Source organism: Paralichthys olivaceus, chromosome 13, assembly GCF_024713975.1.
Source record: "Paralichthys olivaceus isolate ysfri-2021 chromosome 13, ASM2471397v2, whole genome shotgun sequence".
In the NCBI taxonomy this organism is placed as follows: domain Eukaryota; kingdom Metazoa; phylum Chordata; class Actinopteri; order Pleuronectiformes; family Paralichthyidae; genus Paralichthys; species Paralichthys olivaceus.
The window spans coordinates 19,800,936-19,821,355 of record NC_091105.1 but is presented as its reverse complement, the minus strand read 5'-3'; the positions used below and the strand labels follow the sequence as shown (position 1 = coordinate 19,821,355).

Genomic DNA, 20,420 nt, shown 5'->3' with positions numbered 1-20,420 from the left:
CTGGGAGTGTAGTGGGGGGTAGATGAACAGAGCAGGGGTGCATGTGACAGGGAGAGGGGTTGAGGGGAGGGGAGAGGAGGTTGACTTATTTATCATTATTGAGCTGTGAGAGTGCACTGATGGAAACACACACACTCACACACCCGCAGCCTTAGGGACCAGACACTCATCCTCCGACCCACCCTGCCTCCCTCTTTCCATTTCTTTCTCACCCTCCTCTCCCCTCCCTCTCACAACCCTGTCTCTCTCTGACTGGCTGTTTTTTTTTCTGTGGATGCACAAGTATATTTTGGTATTATCATTACAGAGCTGTCTAAATAGTTTAACTTTGTCTCTGGGGGATTATATTCCTGGCGTTAATGAGATGGTGACAGTAAACTGTAGTTTACTATACTTCCACAAACAGTTGAGACTCACTGAGATATAATGATATAATTCCTCGTGTAAAAATACCTTTGCAACATCTCAGGAATGCAGAGTAACTAGTGTAAGTCGGTCTCAGGTTGCAGTTCCACCAGCATTTATCTATATCAGTCGAATGCATTATATTGCAATGGGATCACTGCTGTCATTGGATTTTCTCCCAGAGACAAAGAAAATCCATAGAAAGCTTTTGCATAAAGTTGAGCTTTAATGAAATTTGCTTTGTGGGCCGAATGCAGATTTGACTGAGTTGACCTTTTCTGGAATAGAGAGCCAGAGAGACCACAATAGTGGAGGCTATCATGTAAGGCTCAATGCACCATCCTATTTGTCCTTGCCCCACCAGAGGTTGAATTTCAACACAAAAAATATTTGAAGACAGAAATGGAGAAGTGGACAGGAGTCAATGTCACAACATGTCGCTCAAATAAATTGCTACTTTTTGTAAATTATTATCCAGTTATTATTGGTTGCTAATTCTAATGTGTTCAGCTGGCATTTTAGTGTTTAGCCTACTAGCTACAGTACCTCGCTTGCAGCTAGTGACAAAGTTTGCATCACCACTCATTTGAAAAGGATGTATCAGTCAATGTCTTGTCAGACATGAACAGCTGTGGTAAGGCCCCCAAAATACATTATAATATATTCTGCTTACTTTTGGTTTCTCCTCTCCCCTGAATTTCTTGGTAAACTGTGGAAAATATACATTTATCAATGGAATTTTTATTGGATTTCAGTTCCCATAAAAAAGCACTTGTACATCACAATGAGATGTCTTCACTTGTTGACGAACCCATGATAGTTCTGTGTCTCCCCTCTTCCAAAACCACACCTACACCCTATTGTTGTCTTAAGACTGAATCATTGGTCAGGCCAATGCATCATCTGATTCTACTTTATACAGATATAGGTAGCACTGTACTGTGTGCTGGCCTATAATTATCAAGAACCTGCAATACAACAATGCCAAGGATGCATAGTTTGTCCATCAGAGATCACTGACAAGGTTATTTCCAGTGGAAAGTGTTCAGTACATTTCTTGGGCATATTTTTTGAAAAACAAATTTGCTAGCTAAACTAAGAAAGTACATTGCAACAAGCACAGTTTTACCTTGTGCTGTCCTCTTGAGATCCGATGAGGATAATCCCAAACAATTATTTTTACTCACTTTTCTTGTGAGGGGTGAGAATGACATTCGAAAGATCCTGGGAGAGTCAAACCCATGGGGTTATCCCGTAGAAGAGCTGAGCAAAAGGAGGGATGTTCTCTGTGCATCACATAGACCTTCATCAATTGTGCTTTTCCTTTAGCCAGTTTGCTTTTCCAATGTTTTTCACCAGCAATCCTCTGCATTTGCAGCAGAAACTGCCTTACTGTGATAATGCAGCTCATCATGAAACAGAAGAGCACAACTGGTATTATTTGTTTCCTTAGCCACTCTATGGCTGCAATAATTGTTGAATATGTTCGCACTATAATGTTTGTTTATTTCATCTACTTCTGTTTCTATTGATTATTTTATTATTATTGTGTGAGGCTACATCCATACTATATGTTTCTGCTTGAAAATGCATCAACTCTGCTACGGATATGCCTGTCGTCCACAATACTCCAGAGTTTTAGAGGCATTCAAACAGAGAATGGGAATGCTGCATTTAGTTGTTGTGTGATATGCTTTTTTTTAGGCATGTAACGCGTGTTGGTATGGATGGGGAGTGAACCTGATACAGAGCCATAAGCTCATGTGGACAGAGATCATTTTAGTTTGAAAACGCCATTTTCAAATGAAAACATAGTAGCGTTCATGTAGTCTGAGAGCTCAAGGACACTGCACGACCACCTACATATGCAACCTGCACTCATTGGGCAGTAGTAGCTGTCAATCACACGGTATCTATTACCCAATGCATACTGTGTTTTATTTATTTAATCTCGTCATCTATTTTATTCTAAACGGTTACAAAGTGAACATCAGACTGTGTTAAAGAAGACTCGAAACTAGAAATCTGAAACCGATAGACTGTTATGAAAATGTTTACTGACATTATAAATCAAGTTAGAAGTAGGATCATTGCACTTAAATAGAAACAAACTTCCATTTGCAAACAGTGAATTTGCAGTGGGCTTGTCATTTGGGAGTGAACAGGTTTCAGGCACTTTTATATAGGCGTTCTGGATCCGGAGTCTACGTCCATTTTTATATACAGTATATTCTATTGACCGATCCATGCGGACTTGTCTTCTCCTAAATCAAATATGCATCTCTTGATCTGTTGATGTTATATGTGTTAAGTTGCATATTTGATATGGAGTTTCTCAGGGATCATGGTTTGGCTATGTCAGTTGTGATGAAGCCAAAACACATTAAATAACCAGACTAAGCTGAACTTGGAGACATGAATAAGAGCTTTTATCAGGAAAAGATTCTGCATGAAAATACAGTCTGTGTGAGAATAAAACATAGATATGCAAAACTTAATTAAAGACTGTGCATCACACAGAATTTCCTGATAGGATCAGACTCCAGAGGCAGAGGTCTTCACCTCCTCAGCATTTCTTCACATTAGTCTTTTTTTATAAATCCATCTACCACTGCTCTGTTCATCAGTTCCCAATCCCTTCCCCTCATGGGGACGGTGTGTGTTTTCGGGCTGTGGACACAGTTGTTAACGAGTTGGTGGCTGGTTGCGTTAGCTAGCAAAGCTGGTTTGGAACTTGGAAATGTATGAATCATAAACAGTTAGTCTTGCTTGCTTTTCTCTCATTTCATCGTCCTTTTGATCCATCAAGTAAAAGAAGATGCAAAGTGTGTATTTGTAATATAACTCAATAAAAGTAAAAAGGCTTCATTATGGATTCTTCAATGTACACACAGTTGTTATACAGCAGATATTCAAGATGAAGCTAGATGGAAATGCCTTATAAACACAGGGGTGGTTTAAGGCCATCATATTATAGAATCCTATTGCATGTAAACATTTAACCTGCAGTAACTGCAGATTGCACCCTACTTTATTAAGTTTCTAAAATGAGTCTTAAGTCTGTTTTGGCTCTGTGTTTGTTACGGTCATCAAAAATAAAGAGTCAGAGAAAATGTCAGACACTTCATCCTCCCTTGAACTCCTGCTAAATCCGCCAGGCAGGGAATCAACTTCCAAGGGCCGATTGACTTATTAGAGGCTCAGCAGCAACGTCTTCAGCTTGTTGAACTTCATTACCATTTTCAAGAGCAGTGTTGTTAACCTTAATGGTCACTGTGGTTCTGTTCTTCATTAATTCACCTCAACAACCTTCCTCAATTATGATGAAAGCCTGACATTCATTCCAGGGTCAGCTCGCTCATTTGTGTGATAGTCACCATTAAACCAATCAAGCCTTGATGTAATAGTGAGGGGTGAAGTCAATTTTTTGGGGTGTTTCACAGTACTGGTTATCTTCATCAATATAAATACGATCAATGTGAGTTATTATTGATGGTATAATCTCCGCCTATCTGAATTTGAAATCGCAGACATAATTAATTTCTAAACTTGAGTTATTACCTCAAAGTAAATGCTTTATGAATCTTTTCAATCACAAACTGTAGTAAGTGACATAGGGAAGGCATGTGAAAGTATTTTTCTGGTGTACAGTGCAACAACAGCAGATATGGGGAGAAAATATGATCAGATTAGATGAGACAAACTTTCACAGATTATTTTGTGGTGTACAGAGAGAGAGCGCAAGCTGGAGAGCAGTGGAGAAAAAGATTAGATACTCATAAGTGACAAAGAGCCTGAGAGAAACGTGCTCCATCGCCAGATTTTAGATCAAGATTTAATTAAATGTTATTATTTTTATTCTATTTTTACAACTCCTAATATCTAACATGTACATACAGGTAAGGGAAACTCTAGAAACAGCTGACTAGAGATGAAAATTATCAGAGATTAGTATTGTTGGTTTTTCATAAAGAACACTGTCATTATTGTGACATATTTATTTCATTGTTGCAAAAAACAAATAGTGATCTGTGCAGTTTTTAATCATCATCATCAATCAATGTATGATTTAGTAGCCCTCCAAATACCAGTCATATGTGGAATGGCGCTATTTAAGATTCAGGAGTATTGATTATCTCTATTGGGTTTCACGTGACCTTCACGTAATATTTGTCAACACACTAAGGGATGCTGGTTGCGGTTTGCCCTGGCCTCACTATGCTAATGCATGTCTGAAGTTCCCAACAAATGGGATGTTACAAACATGTGCTTGACTTATCACCAAAGGTAATATTCCACATTGCCGGATTTGATAAGAGAATTCTTTATTACTGTTTTATTGCATCAATTGTGCATCAAGTACTTGGTGATGCATTTTTTGTATATTAGAGATTGTCTTACCATTTGCTAAATGTAAATCCAGTGCCACACACTTTTCATTGCATGACAGCAATGAGATTCGGTGCCAAGACCCTGTCTAATACGCTCCAGGCAATGTGGTTTTGATGCGTTTTCTGACCCACTGGATCACCCCAGCCCCCTCCGCTGCTGTTGAGAGTTTTCCTGATTTACAAGTAAAGCACTGGAGAGATGGATAGAGATCACTGCACGAGAAGGAGGGTCAAGGGGTGGGGGGGCGGTGAGGGGGTTTGTGAGTGGGCAAACAGCCAAACAGAGTGTGGTGGTATTACCAGTGGAGAGGGGGATAGTGGGGGATGACGGGGAGTGACAGAGAGGGAGAGAGCAGAGAGAGGGATCAGTGTGCTGGGGTGGGGGGTGGCAGGGAGAGAGAGTTGTAGTTGGAGAGGGGGAGTGGATGGCATGGAGTGAAAGACAGGTTTCCAGGCCAGACTTGAGCTGCAGGAAATTATTTATGAGCATAACCAAGATGATGCTTCTGCTGCCGATGAAGAAAAAGTCTGCATGCGTGTGTGCGTCCGTGCACGGCAGGAATGGGGTGTGAAAAGTATTAGAGTGTTAGAAGCCAAGGGGCAGAAGGCGTGCACACACACACACACACACACACACACACACACACACACACACACACACACACACGTCTGTGGTGAGCCTATTAATGATTTATCACAATCTTCCTCAAAGGAAAGGAGAACAGAGGGGGACTTTTTAAGACAGTCATGGGTCCTACCCTTGCGTCTCTAACATCGATGTGACCACTACATGTGCATGCACTCTCTCTCACAGACAGACACGCTGGTTCGATCCCCTGCTCCTCGAATTCTGAAGTGTCCTTGGGCAAGACACTGAACCCCAAATTGCTCTTGATGACTGTATCGACCTCCCTACATAAATACTTTCCATTTACCTTTTTGCGAGTCATTGTTTAATATATACTGCAAGAGTAATGATTATCCCTTTTTTAAGAAACTAGTGCCAGAGAAAAATGAGAATAACACAGTGTGTCTGAGTACCCACACTGTGTACCTTCCTTGTTTTGTCTAGATGGATAAATGGATGTACTTTATCGATCCCAAACGGAAGAAAAAAAATACAAAAGTTTGCCTGTTAGTTTCAACTTTTGTCTGTCTGCTGGTCAGACTTTTCAGAACTTGCTGCTCTGTTTTGTCCACATCTCTTCCTCTTTCTTCGCGCCTCAGCGTCAGTGTGTCGGTTTGTTAATCAGACAGTCTGTGTCTCTCTTTGAGTGTGGTTATTAGTGGGTTTAGATCTGCTGTGTGAGGCTGATAGATGAGTGCCTGTTTTTGCCATAGGGGCTCATTCAAAACCAGGTGCACTGGCTTCTAAGAGACTTCAATTACAGAGGAAAACCACATCAGTCGTGTGAACACACACGTGTGTGTGCACGCAGTCGCACACACAAATCCTGTGTCAGTTCATGTGATGTATTTTTGTGATGTGTATCTCTTTCTACTTGAGACTCAGAGGCCAGGTGCAAACATGTTGGGATATAAAACTAATCTACTGATCAACACTTGAAGACAGGGTTTTATTGCTTCCTGTCGGCTATACCCTTAAACTCGTTTCATCTGAAATCTATAAGGGAGATTTTTTATTTTGAACATTTGCTTCTAAGCCAGTTAATCATATCAAAACCTGACAAAAAAGATGGAAATCCTGTTTAAACTCAAAACACTTATGTGAAACTAGTGGCACTCAGTAGTGGGCATACCTCCACCAAGGTCCAATAGTCCCCTTAATAGTCAATTTGCACCAAAATGTACAACCCATCATAAACAATATCAGTTCCCTAAACATGCCTGTTTTTTTTCATCCCATTATTTCCTGGGAAAATGTTGAAAATGCATTATCTCACAATGTTCAAGAAAACGGAAAGAAACATCCTGGATTTGCCCCCTGAACCAGATCCCCACCAAAAGTGTATGGGTTCTCCCCTGACTCATCCTTCCACCAAGTTTCTTTGAAATCAGTTCAGTTGTTTTTGTGTAATCTAACCAACAAACAGACAGGGGTGAACGCATAACCTCCTTGGCAGAATATAATAAAGGGAATTACTTCCTGACTGATTTTTCATCTATACAAAACATCCAACAGGAGAAAATGAATTTGCAGAAGCAGTTGAGTCAAAGAAGCATTTCTAATCATTGACATAACCAAGATAGATCGACAGATTTTCCCCAAATCATATAAAATATCCTAATATTCTTACAAATTCTGCAATACCTGTTGAGCAGTTTCAATTCAATGCCCATCAAGTCTATTTTCACTTTAGATCATGAGCCTGTTTCAGAGATTTATTTTATTTTCTTACGTGACAAAGAAACTACAATTATTTTCCTTACCTTTATAATTATGACAGTAATTCAAACTTCCTGAATCCTAAAAAGATTATCATTATAAAAGCACTATGTGAGTGATCCATAAGGAGACACAGGTACTTAGCTGTAAAATGATTCAGGCAGGTTGGGACGTGATATGGTTTAGTCTTCATCCAAAAGTTTTTCCTGTCTAATGACTTTGTTGATCTCCAGACTTTTCCTCCAGTGCAAGCAGGAAGTTGGCATTCTTGGTATTGAGTGAAATCTCACAGCTATTGAATAAAATTTGCCACACATATTCAAGGTCCCAAGTGGATCAATCACCTAAGCTTCTTTCAGACATGCACTGAACTGTGGAGATCCTCCGAACGAGGTGTATGTGTGACTGTGAACGCATGTCTGAGTGAAAGCCTCCAGAGTTTCTCCAAGAAAACAAAAAAAACAAATATATATGGGGGGAAAGTGGTGTCACATATGTAGAGGACACCAACAAAGTTGTCAAGAGGGTTTGATCCTGCAGAGAAGTTGTTGCTGTTGTGAACACGTCTGAGCAGAAACCCCCCCCCCCCACTGTGTTGTGCATGAGTGAGAGACAAACTGCAGAGAAAGTCCGGACCCAATGTTTTGTCACTTCAAATACTTACTAACTCATTTTCCCCATCAGCATCAGCTATACTTCTCAGTATGAATGGTCTGCTAAATGGTCTCTGCTTTTCTAGTCTCGATGTGCAGTTTTTTTTTGTCATCCACCAATTCACACACACACACAGAGTGTATCTGTGTGCAGCACTTTCTCTGTAAGAAAGAGCAATTCACACTTCGGCATGCAGAATGACCCTTCATGTGGAACGGGCCCCCTGAATGACCAAGCAGCCGTCATTGTGACATTTTGACTTTTCTTAGTTTTTTTTTAACATGGCTACCTTCCATTAAGTGTCCCAGTGAGTCATGCCTGTGAACAAGCATGCACAGTATCGAGACCCTGCAACTAGCTGAACTACATTAATGGAATGCAGCTATTATTCATTTCTCTGCTACATGACAAGCCAAAATACCATCACAGTATTCTAAGTCATTTCATGTCATATCCCGATTGTGATTCTGAAGTTGTGAGATCTTGGGTCATGAATTTCCGAATTTTTCTGTTTATCTTCTCATTAAAGCTCCAAATCAGCCATCAGGGGACATGTTCCAAAGTGGAATGTGAGTCAGCTATTGCACAGCTGACTGCAGATTTGTATGTTTCTTCCAGAAGTGACTTTACATCACAGACCTAAATCACACCGTGTAAAGGGACCTTGAGTCTGACTCCTGAAAGTCAGGATCATGGTCCGAACCAAGGTTCCTGTATTTGATCTCGTTAGTTTTGCTTTCACACAGCAATTAAGGGAGCAGTCTAAAGAATTAATGTGAGACACACACAGATGCATATAGGCTGCATCTACCTACACATGACATTGATTGGCTGGCATGACTTAAGCATGTGTCGTCAGTTCAACAGGTCTTCTTACATTTGAAATGAGGAAATGAATAACCTGGTTCATATCATTTTTCATTGACAGTGCAATGGTACTACCAGCATCAGTAACTTCAGGCACACTCCTTCACACTAGTTCAAATTCGCCAAATGAACGTCTGTCATTGAAACATATTGTCAGAAGTGAAGACTACAAGCAGTCCTGTGAGCTGCTTCAGCTTCTTTGTCTTCTATCGTTTCATGCTGTCTCAACTTCCTGCGATTGGTCCAAAAGTCTGAACTCTTTAAAAAAAAAAAAAAAAAAAAGATTTCACACTGCAAATGATCTGAACTATGGTTTGTTTAATCCAGGCTGAGGCCACCTCCTTAGTCCAGCTCTATTTTTAGTCTCTCACTCTGAACTGCAGTCTGAGGCACCTTTCACACCTGTTAGTTTGATTTGGACTAAATTGCCAAGTCTGAAGGTTCGGACCAAACAAGGCACGTGTGAAAGCAGCCTAAAACTAATTGCTTAGCCAGTACCTCCATATATTGAAGTACAGTGTAGAAATTGTTCAACGTGTTTGAAACTGGTTTGTTTCATTGAATACAACTCTCAGTTGTGGTATTGTGAGGAAAATGTACCTCAATTATATAACTCCAGTTGTATAAAAATAAAAATGATACAGATTTGTCATCCTTACGCTAAATTTTGGCAAAGCCTCGTGTTTTGAGGGAAAAAAAACAATGTTAGATGACCTTGTAGTCAAAGCATTGGGAAGCCATTGTGAAATTTTTTACTTTTATTTCTTTAAAGTTGACTTTCTGGAGATGTGAGGTTTAAGTAGGACACTGAATATAATATAATGAGTGTGTGAACTTGTTTCTCACACTAGGAGAAATTATAATGAGAATAACTTACTCTTTCCTCTGTCTCCTGCATTTCTCTCTCTGCATCATAATGATGGAGTTTCTTGCATGAACTACTTGTTTCTCACCACATGTAAGGATATATCTCATTCTGTCTCTCTCTCTCTTTCTTTTCAGTCTCCCCCTCTCTCTCTTTCTCTGTGTAGTTCCTGGCAGGGCTACAGTCTGTTAAACACACAGACAGTGGGGGCTCCCCCGTGGGCTCATTAGTGAGCTAGCCCGCACGGCCTAGGGAATGCCGGAACAGACCATTCTACTGGTTCCCAGAGGGGTGCCAGAGGATTCATTTTGTTGTCGCGCTATGTTGTCCCTTGGTGATGAATACACAATGTGATGTTCTATATTAGATTAATAGGTAGGTGTTTTAAGCTATCAGTTATGATTAGAGTCCCCGTGCGGATGAATAGGATGTGTGTCTAATTTTGGTAAAATGTTATATAACTGTGGTTCGCAGCCTGAACATTGATGTTGTTTTTTCTCAGTCCTAAAACATTTTTGGAGATCTGATTTCTTTTATTTAGTTATTTATTCATTTTGAACATGTTAAAACAGATGGCATTAAGTCAAATCTTTTTTATCGTGAAACTGAAAACAATAAAACATGGGTTTTAATAACTAACCTGACAATCAAAGCTCTTAGTGACATAGCAGTAACTATGTAATCAATTTGAATTGATCCCTGTTATAGTAGATTCTTATATTTTGTAGTCAAAAGTGTATTGAACCACCTATATAAAAACCTTTTATATCCACATAATCCACATTTGCTGTACATACATATCCTGCATGAGTGTAGGAGCTTTTGAGAGGAGGAGCACATTTAACAGATTGTTTGAAGCATACCGAGCGCAGATGAGCAGCAGTGTTTACACTGCAAAACCTTGGTTTCATTGGGTCTGATGTAGATGACAGTTCAAGCTGTGAGGAACAAATACACTTGAAAGCACATTTCAAGACATATCACTTTAATTATTGCATTCTTACATTTTGTTTGCTGTGCTGTATATATATACAAATATGCAGACAGCAAGTACAGTTGTGTGTGAAATTAACGTGTGTAATAATGGAATAATCTGCCATGTACCACTCTGCACAATTACCATGATAAATCACCACAGAGCTGCTATTATCAACCTTTACCACAAAATATAGTGAACTGGGTTTTATGAATAGGCGCTATTGTATCCCATAGGGAGAGTAGCGTCTAAGTGATGTAACACAGTGAAACACAACAATAACCTGACAGAGACAATCACTTCTGTTCCACTTCCTGTCTTGCTCCACAATGACTTTCCTGGAAACACTCATTTTCTCCGCCACGCAGATTTCATTAGTCTGGACCCATTGTCTGACACAAACAACTATTCTCTACTCAGGCCAAGGTGTGTGGGTCTATGCAGTACACACAAACACTTGCACACTAACTCATAGGCTCACTCGTGCACACACAAGCTCCCTCTCCTCTTTTGTGGTGACGTGATGCAGAGAGCTAATCTAATTGCCAGTTTGTGATTGCATTAATGTGCTATTCATTCATTTCTTTTGCTGTATGACATTTTTCAGTTAAGTTTGTAACTTAATGATGAACCGGAGAATATGTTGCACAAGATGCCATTAAAGCACCAAAACCTTTTTTTTTTTTTTGGTGCTCTGTTATTAAGATGGATAGGCACATTTACACAGCAGTATGAAAGCTTATCTTTACATGTATTCTTATAAATAGAAGACACCCACCACTTGGCTGTTTTAATATGAAGTATTTACACTGGGCCAGTTCCTGCACCCTAGAGGCGTTTAGCACATACTGTAGTACTTTCTGTCAACAGTATCTCTTTGCTGGTGCTGGTGCTGCTGCAAGTACATGTACACTCACTTCCTATTGCAAGGTGGACCAGGACAACTAGCTAGTAGTTTTTTCTTTATGATCATGTATATAATGCCTGTATATATGGTTTTATATACACCCATTATACAAGTTACTGATACATACTGCAGTTATTTTGTTATTGTTATTTATTGCATCTGATAAAATACAAGACATCATTAGTAATAACCAATCAGACACAAGATGGCTAAACTTGCAGAACAAAAAAATATCTTAATTTTTTTTTTTTTACTTAATAGAATAAACCATTACTATAGCATCTGTAGGACTCATTATGGTCTACCACTTTAAAGGAATTACTGTTGTAGCAGATGTGTCTCATTCTATTGGTTGTGTTTGTTAATGCTGACGTCAATTCATAATTTCAGTAAACTTGTCAAAATTACTTATGGTCACTTTACCATAGTGAATATAGATGATTACTAAGTGTTTGTGTGTCTGTCTCACAGGATGATTCCGTGGTTCATCACATTGCTGCAAAAGCCATTGAGAACATCTCCACCACTGTTACTGGATCCTCCCACCACCTGTCCACCACAGAGATGGGCTCGGCCCTGTGGTACCTGTTCACTCACTCCACTGTGGAGGCTGTCAGACTCACCGCCATCTCTGTATGTTCGCACGTACAAAAACACACCATTAAGCATGCATTACTACATACAGATGTGTATGCAGACATCATCTCTGTAAGTCCTAGAAACACACATTAGACCCACAAATAAACTTAAGGTAAAAGCATCCAAAGCTACTTGATTGTTTGAAATTGATGATATCATTATATGCCATAAATACTGATCACTTTGTATAATATAGTGATCAGTACATCTGTCTGTGTGTCCATCTTAATCATTTCATTTCTAGAGCACACCTCAAAAACCATGTGGAAATGTTTTATACCTCACAGTTATGCCTTTGGATATTTTGGGTTTGCAAACCTAAATATCTGAACTGATGCAGAATTTGATCTTTTTAATCCTCCTTTGTCAGACTGGAAATAATAATAATAATTATTATTGGTTTTGTTAACAGTGCAATAGGTTTTTCTTGCTGCATGTTTGGAACCTTCTCCTTTTTTTTCAAAATAGTATATTGGCAATTTCAAGTTCAACATGACATTACAAGAGGATGGGATAACAGAATCCATGAATGACATACGCTACCTGTGTGCTTATCTGTCTGACTGTGTTTCCAGTCTCTTTCCAGACTAACCCGGGTGGTCCCAGCAGTCTTCTCAGCTGTGATTGACACATGCGGCCCTGCGGCCATCTTGGAGGGTGTGGCTGGAGCAGGGGCCAGGGTCCAGCAGCACCTGCTCACTGCTATGGCGGCTGCCTTAGTCACCTCACGCATGCAAACACACCGCGTCACCCAGAACGAGGTATGTATGCTAAATCTAAGAGTATGTCGTAAAAATGCCCAATTAATGCAAATACACTCACATTACATATCATCTGACAAAAGAAACCCAGATGCAATAATCCTTATTTTTTTCATGTTATATGTAATAGTATATATTGGTGCTGCTATAGAGACATTCTATAGCTTTTGAAATAACATCAGTACTGATCAGGGTTGGATTTTTTTACATTTACGTGGGCATTATCACTAATGAGGACATTTTTACAGGAGCACTGAGGGATGAAAACAAGAGTTAACGCCACAGCGTCGGGAACAAACAGAACTGGCTTCAAACTCTGTAAACCTTTACTGCAGGGTTTCTCTCTGCCCCTCTCTGTCTCTTTGCCTTCCCTCTTTCTCTCTTCCATACAGTTCATGAACTAATGCTGAACTGTGTGCAAACTAATTTGTCAGGAATTACTTATTTAATTTTTCATGAGATAGCCATGTAGTGTGTATGTGAAGTGCTAATCTTGGTAAGGCAGGGGGCTAAAATTGATTTGAAGGTTTTAACTTGGAGTCTAGCATTGGTAATTGACTCTGAACTGAATTTATTTGCATTGAGCATTTCCAATTTAACACCAGAATACAAACTTAGTACTTTAACTCTACTCTAATTATACACTGATATGCATTCACCCCACCCCCCGCCCCACCCCCCTCTCCCCTGGCACAAAGACAGACAGTCCAAGAGTTTGTTTACAAAGAACTCTGTCTGTCTATGTGTGTGTGTGTGTGCGTGTCCATCCACACATGCACATACACTAATTTGTGGAGTGTGTCAGTATCTGGGCTAATTGGCTGAATGAAAGCACTGCAGCCTTCTACTTCAGCAAAGCATTGTGGGTAGTGGGGAGGGACTTATCAGCCAGGCACACACTACTGGGCTTTGAAATTAATTAACTTGGTGTGTCACTCCATAAACACACATGCACAGACACACGCACACAGTCTGGAGTGTATGGTGTTGGTGATAATGATAATGGTAATGGTAATGAATGTTGGCCAGTCAAAAATGTTTTTCCAACTAGTCACAGCTTCTGAGTGAATGGGTGTCTGCATGCAAGTGTGTGTGCATGTGTGCATGTTTTTGTAATATAGAGTCTCAGCTAATTAAGATTTTAGCCCAGTAGCTTATCACAATTTCTGAATATGTTTTTCTTCACTGTAAGGTACATTTTAAATTGAGTAATTTCCTGTTTCTCCACATAGATTAATTGAATACAATGCAGGAAAGTCTTGTGATAAGAAAAACCCAGAGTATAGCATTGTGTTCAGTAAACATATTTTTTTCTTTTCATACTCTGAATCAAATTTCTTAGTTGGGATGTTGCCATCAACAAACACTGACTCACTTTATTTGTGTTTGTGTCTTGTAGGATTTGGTGATGAAGGTGCTCCGCTGTCTAGAGAGTCCATCCATCGTAACAAGAGCCAAAGCAATACTGCTACTGCTGCCACTGATACAAGACAACTTGCACACACTGCTTTACTGCTGTAATCACAGGTAAATGCTTCCTCACAGACAACTGAAGGTCTATAATACGGATACACATTTTTTTATTCGATTATTATATATATATCTGTTTTATAATATAATTGAACAACGGCTAGAAAGTAGTTCACATTTGACTAGGACCAAATATATGAGTATGAGAACTGATTAAATCTCATGTCTCATGTTTTTATAAATGGCTGTAATTCACACAGAACGCGATGCGTTGAGATTACATTCAAGTCAATGCCAAGACTGTTGGGTGTGACGCAATTTGTGTACATTCGAGTGTAAATATTTGAATTTGCGCGAAACAATTCACGTTGCAAAAGCCAATGCACTGACAATGAAACTCACCTGACTCCTAAAGGGCGATCAAACTGGCCACTGATCAGCCTCGGGTAGAGCAGTCCTCCAGACACAGCTCCTGGAGGATGGGCTGAAATCTACCTGTATGCTCTTCTGGACCTATACACAACTATAGTCACTTCAGCCACTAGTCCTTTCTCACTGGTTGTGAATCATCTGTGTTGAATCGCATTACTCGCATGTAATTGAACACAAATGATCCTGTGGCTGAAATGCGTTTGGTGTGAACGTAACATAAGAGTTTGATCAGCTGGAACTCTTTATTAATGCATTTTCACGTGTTAAACGTTAAGTTTTATCCAGAGAAGCTTTCTGTTTTTTTTTTCTTTCTTAGTTGACATCTTTGTCAGCGTCTTTAATCTGTAAGGCTCTTTTATGTGGATGCCTCCTTTTTTTATGCTGAGATATTTGTATTCTTTTGGGCTTGTTTTCAGTTTTGCATCTGTCACATGTTAGAAATCACCCACCCATCTGCTCACAGTGAATCCTCATGATAGTCTCCTGCTATTTTCTCACATGGGTTCATCCGGACGTCCTCCCTGTGTAGTATGAAGGATGCTGCAATTTTGAAATATAATTAAGTTTTTTTGATTAACGACTTAAACACTTTTTTAACTGTAGTTGCAGTAATAACATTTGGACACTACTTTAGGGGGATGTTCAACTGTTATCTTACCACATGAAGCTCAGTGGATCCTGCGTCTGTCTGAGATTTGGTCCGAAGAAGCTTACTCATAACTCCAAGTCTGTCTGTCAGACAACTGGCTAATGAGTTTCTACTTGCACATGTTCACACATAGTCAGAGACCAAACAGACAACTTTTGGGAATTCCATACCAAGGTGGGTTTCCCCTTTAATTATTTAGCTGTAGCTTTCAGCTTGTCTTTTCTCTCCCAGCTAAGCTGTTGTTAGAATAAAATTCCCCCTTCAGAATACAGCATGGTAGGCCAAACCCAGAATTGTGCTCCATGTGTTTGTTTTTGTGATATTGTTCATTTTACAGAGATTGGCATTAGTACTAACTACCACAACAAGGAATCTACATGGTTAAACTGGTGTTTATTGCACATTATGTGATTCCAGCCAAGCGAACCAGCAGGTGGTAAGCCATGATGAAGGGATTGCTGGGGAGAGGAGATGGCATACTCCAAGTTTCGCAACAGTATTATTTTTTTCCCTGGCACACTTTGTGGAGTTTAATCTCCACAGACAGCTCTTCAATCACAAAATATGCAGTTATATCTGTAATGACTGATCAAAGCTTTGGGTGTGATTGTGAGCTTTCTGGTTTTACAGCAGGCAGATTCAATGAGCCCGTTATGGTGGGAAATTAAAATCAACTAATCAATAAATAAAAACAATGCAGCCTACTTGACTATTAACTAGTCAGTTCAGCCTTGTAAAGACAGTTTGCTCAGCCACTCTGACTAAAGAGCCGACTAATGTCAGTGAAGTCTGCGTGGACTGAAGAGACCGAAGGTTTCAGTAGCACTTTCACGCCACTCACATCTCACTTTTAAATAGAATTCCTCAGTAGTCTACAACCTCAGTAACTGACTCAATCTTGTACTCTTGTTGTTTGTTTGAGAGTTATAGATGATAGAACGTTGCCCTGTGGATTTTACTCACTCAGATTTGACCTGTCTCACTTCATTGTTTTACAAAAGCTCTGCTTCCTTCTGTCCAGAATGAGTACGACCCCCATATTTCAGATGTATTTACTCTAAAGAAAATTTTAGGGAAACTGAAAGAAATAGAATAATTTTCATATTCAATCAATTTAGTCTGGACATGTTATCCAAGAAAGTTAAAGATGTATCAGATTTTCAAACCAACACATTTTTCCATACAGATGCACAAATCACATTCAACACGGTTAAAGCAGACTGCTTTAAATAACGTGAGACTTCCTTTGGGGTTGTTGGCAAGGCACTTGTACTCTGCGTAACCTTTGTGTTAACTAGCACAGCAGCTGTGGGAATTCTGATATAAATGTATGTACCCTGGACATTCAGATTGTGCTGCTGCATGATGTAACTTTACTGGAACTTCAGATGGTTCGTTAGAGCTGGTTGTCCTGTGTTTCACCCCACTCTAACTTGCAATGCAGCTGTGAATGTGCATCGCTCATATGATCAGATGCATATGCATGATATATATACACACACCCAGTTCCCCTGGTAATTTATGACCAGTTGGTATTTCAGTTTGAAAAAGATGCCCTAGATTACTGACATATGGTAACAGTGTCTCTTCTCATCGCCTCTCTCTCCACTTCTTTTCTCTGTTTGTTTTCTCGTTTATTGAAATGCCTCTTGCTTACCCTCTCTCTCTCTCTCTCTGTGTCTCAGACTCTTTTCTTCTGTCTCCACTATGGTTGTCACACATTGTGCACATGTGAACTGCCAGATTCAATTTTCAAAAGAATAGGGGTAATGTTAGTTGGTGTGGGGTTTGGAGACGCAACCAATGATTTACTTGATAATTGTTTTTATCACCACAAAATAAACAGTAAACCTGTCTGAAGACACTATTTTATTATCTTTGACACAAATGAACAGAAAACTGCTCCTTGGCAGCTGATGAAGAGCTTACCATCAGTGAAGTTTGATATTTTGCCAAGAAGGCATTAAATATTTTACTTGTTTTAAACAGTTGCACACAATTTACAATGCCTGAAGGGTGTACGCAAGTTGTGTGTACTACTAATTCCAGAATTGTTGTCTGTCTGTCTATCTGTATGTTCAGAGTTTGGTGTGATTTGGACAAATATCTCAATATTAACACAAATCTAATAAATAGACGACCAATGCTCTGTAGCATTCAGAGGGGCAGTGTGCTGTCAGTCAGCCTGTGAACCGAGTTGAGCATGTCGTCTGTGTTCTTTGATAAACTGCAGCAGTGGTCGGCAGCTGGGTCAAAGTCTCCACCAGATCATTCTGATAATTTTTTTTCCCCACCATATCGGACTGACACAGACATTCACAGGTGTCATGGGAACTGATCTCCGTCATTAAATAATATTTATGGAATCACTTCCTCCCTTGCAGTTAGCCTTTAAAGTAAAAGTGCATTTGTTTTGTCTCTTCAATGCTTAAATACTTGAATTGAGCTGAATTACAGAGTTTTTATCTTGAAAAGGTGTGAACTTGGGTGTCAATTGCTTAACAGATGTTTGAAATAGCTGACATGCAAAGTATGGAAAAATATCAGCAGTCCAGCATTAAGCAAATTCTGTCTCACTTTATGAAACACATTGACAATCATCATTGTAGACAAATCCGGTAGGATGAAGACAAAGTTTTCAACTTCACTCTGGACACAACCTCCAGCAAAAAGTGACAGTGTATTGTAGAACAGTTTGAGATGGACTTCAAAATGACAATGAATAACTCTGAAGAAGCTCTGGAGCATTAACACAGGCCAAGCAAACAGAACATCACAAACAGGCAGGTTGAGAATGGCAAATTCTTACTTCAAATCTGATTAAGTATGTGACCCAAAGGAAATAAAGCCCCTTGAAATTGTTGTGTGGTCAAGGATAGCTTTGAAAAGACAATAAGTTGTATCATATTCTAAAATACAATATATTTGGAAAAACATTTTGTTCCAAATAGAGAATACGGATACAGAAAAATGAACTTTGCAGTTTGACTGTTATCTGTAGACACGTCTTGGATCATTTACTTTTTTTTTCCATATACAAATCATAGTGTATCCTCTAGAAGTAGTACCCATAAATGGACATGAATCTCTGTTTGATCAGACCCATCCCCCTGAGAGACAGCTTTATGCCTCACCATCATACACTGGAACTTAAAATGTGTTTTGCCTCCTTATATTTAGCTTCATTTAAATTCAAATATAACCTGACCAAACCAAACATGACCCTATGATAGAATTAAGGTGTTTATAATTTTCACTTCCTCTTCAATGCATCTTCTCTGCCTGCCTGTCTTTCCGTCTCACACAAATACACACACACACACACACACTTTCTCTCTCTCTCTCTCTCTCTCTCTCTCTCTCTGTTCACAGTGTTAGAGCTGTCAAATTTGACCTGCCTGTCTCTCTCCCACCGAGCTCTCTGCCTGACTCAACCACACACACAGACACACGTCTTTCCCTCAGTCCTGCTTTAACCCAGGCACGTTGTGTTTAATTAGCTCCTCAGTGGTGTGAAAATGTTTGTGTATGGGTTTGTGTATGTGTTTTTGTCTGTATGAGATAAACTTGTGCAGGCCCTTCTGAGGAAGTGTCAAGACTGCCATTGGGAGTGGAGTGAGATGGCTTTAAACACACACACAAACAGAGAGAGAGAGAGAGAGAGAGAGAGAGGGGCCACTTGAAGGTCAGTTGTGCGTGAGTACTTTGTGAGACTCCCATAGTGACTGACAGAGAGGTGGCAAGTTTATCTCTCGTTTTTTAGCAATCTGGAAAAATGGCTGCACGACTAACAGAGAAACACACAGGCAGGACTGTAGCATGGAGACAAATAGAAAGACAGACAGGATACAGGCATAGAGCTGGGTAGAGAGACAGATAGTTCTCAGACAGACATTCCTGGAAGGTAAATGGAACATTACAAATATCTGATTCTTCCTCTGCCTTGTCTCTTCTGTCCTCTTTTCTACCTCATCATGAATTTATTTAGTATCAGTCATTTCATTTCCTGCTGTCATTGTATTTAGAACCTACTACATGCAATTTAGGTAGTAGATTGTTCTATGATACAAACTATGATGAAGTCATTTACTCCTGCTTGTGTGTGATTAAACAGTGTTTAAAGATAAGAAGTACCTATTCATGTGCAGGTCTGTTCACAGGTTACGTTGAATGTAATACCAAAGGCAATGGTTTGTCTTTTTTGTCCTTTTCCTTTCATTGCTTTATAGTTCTTTTTATTTTTGTTTGCAATAACTCATAACAGTAAAAGATAAATTAAATCCACTGGAACCCTAACATAATATCAAAGCTTTGTTGGATATCATATACCGGTAACTGGATGATAATCTAACAAACAAAATTAGGAAAAGAAATACTGACACAATCCCCAAACCATTTGCATTGCCTGTGTGCACCAGGCCCAGATCAAGACTTCTCAAATTAAAGGGGCATTAAGAATTTGGGGCGGGCACTTTTTCACACAGTGGACTTAGTGTCGGAGCGTTTTTCCTGGTTTTAGAGAATGTGACACAGGAAATTCAACCAAGCTTTTCCAGAAATCAAGAAAACTGTCGTGCACTGATGATAATAAACTTTATTTGTAGAGCACGTTCCATACAAGAAATACAGCTCAAAGCTTTGCTTACAATATAGATAAACATTAAAATGTTGATAAGTATGTTTTTAAGAATAAAAACAAGTTAAAATGTAATTCATTTAAGACAACAGATAGTAGTAGAAGACATTAGAGGAGACAGAGTTAAATAGAGAGTCAGCTCTCTCTAAGTAACTTTAACCCATTCAGAGCCTTGTATGTAAGGAGGTGAACCTTTAAATCAATCCTGTGTGTAACAAGCAACCAGTGCAGTGCAGCTCGAACTGGAAATCAGCTTTTCAACATCGGTCTGATTTATAAATGGCCGAACCTTTGATATGGTGGACACATTAGATTTTGGTGACCTTGTTAATGTGGGCCTTGAAACTGTGATCAGAGTCCAAGATAACACCTAGACTTGTCACTTCTGATTTAATCCAAGGAGTTGCCAGATTATTTTTCA

At 39.4% G+C, this 20,420-nt stretch overlaps 1 protein-coding gene across 4 annotated transcripts in view; it reads left to right on the top strand.

Moving 5' to 3' along the window:
* The window catches only part of ulk4 (unc-51 like kinase 4), a 78,012-nt gene that overhangs the window by 17,397 nt on the left and 40,195 nt on the right, over nucleotides 1-20,420 (top strand). For all 4 annotated transcript variants that reach the window (XM_069538009.1, XM_020091452.2, XM_020091451.2 and 1 more), the window contains 3 exons: nucleotides 11,884-12,045; nucleotides 12,627-12,812; nucleotides 14,212-14,339. In XM_069538009.1, coding sequence (XP_069394110.1) covers nucleotides 11,884-12,045; nucleotides 12,627-12,812; nucleotides 14,212-14,339 — 476 coding nt within the window. The remainder of the gene's footprint in view (nucleotides 1-11,883; nucleotides 12,046-12,626; nucleotides 12,813-14,211; nucleotides 14,340-20,420) is intronic.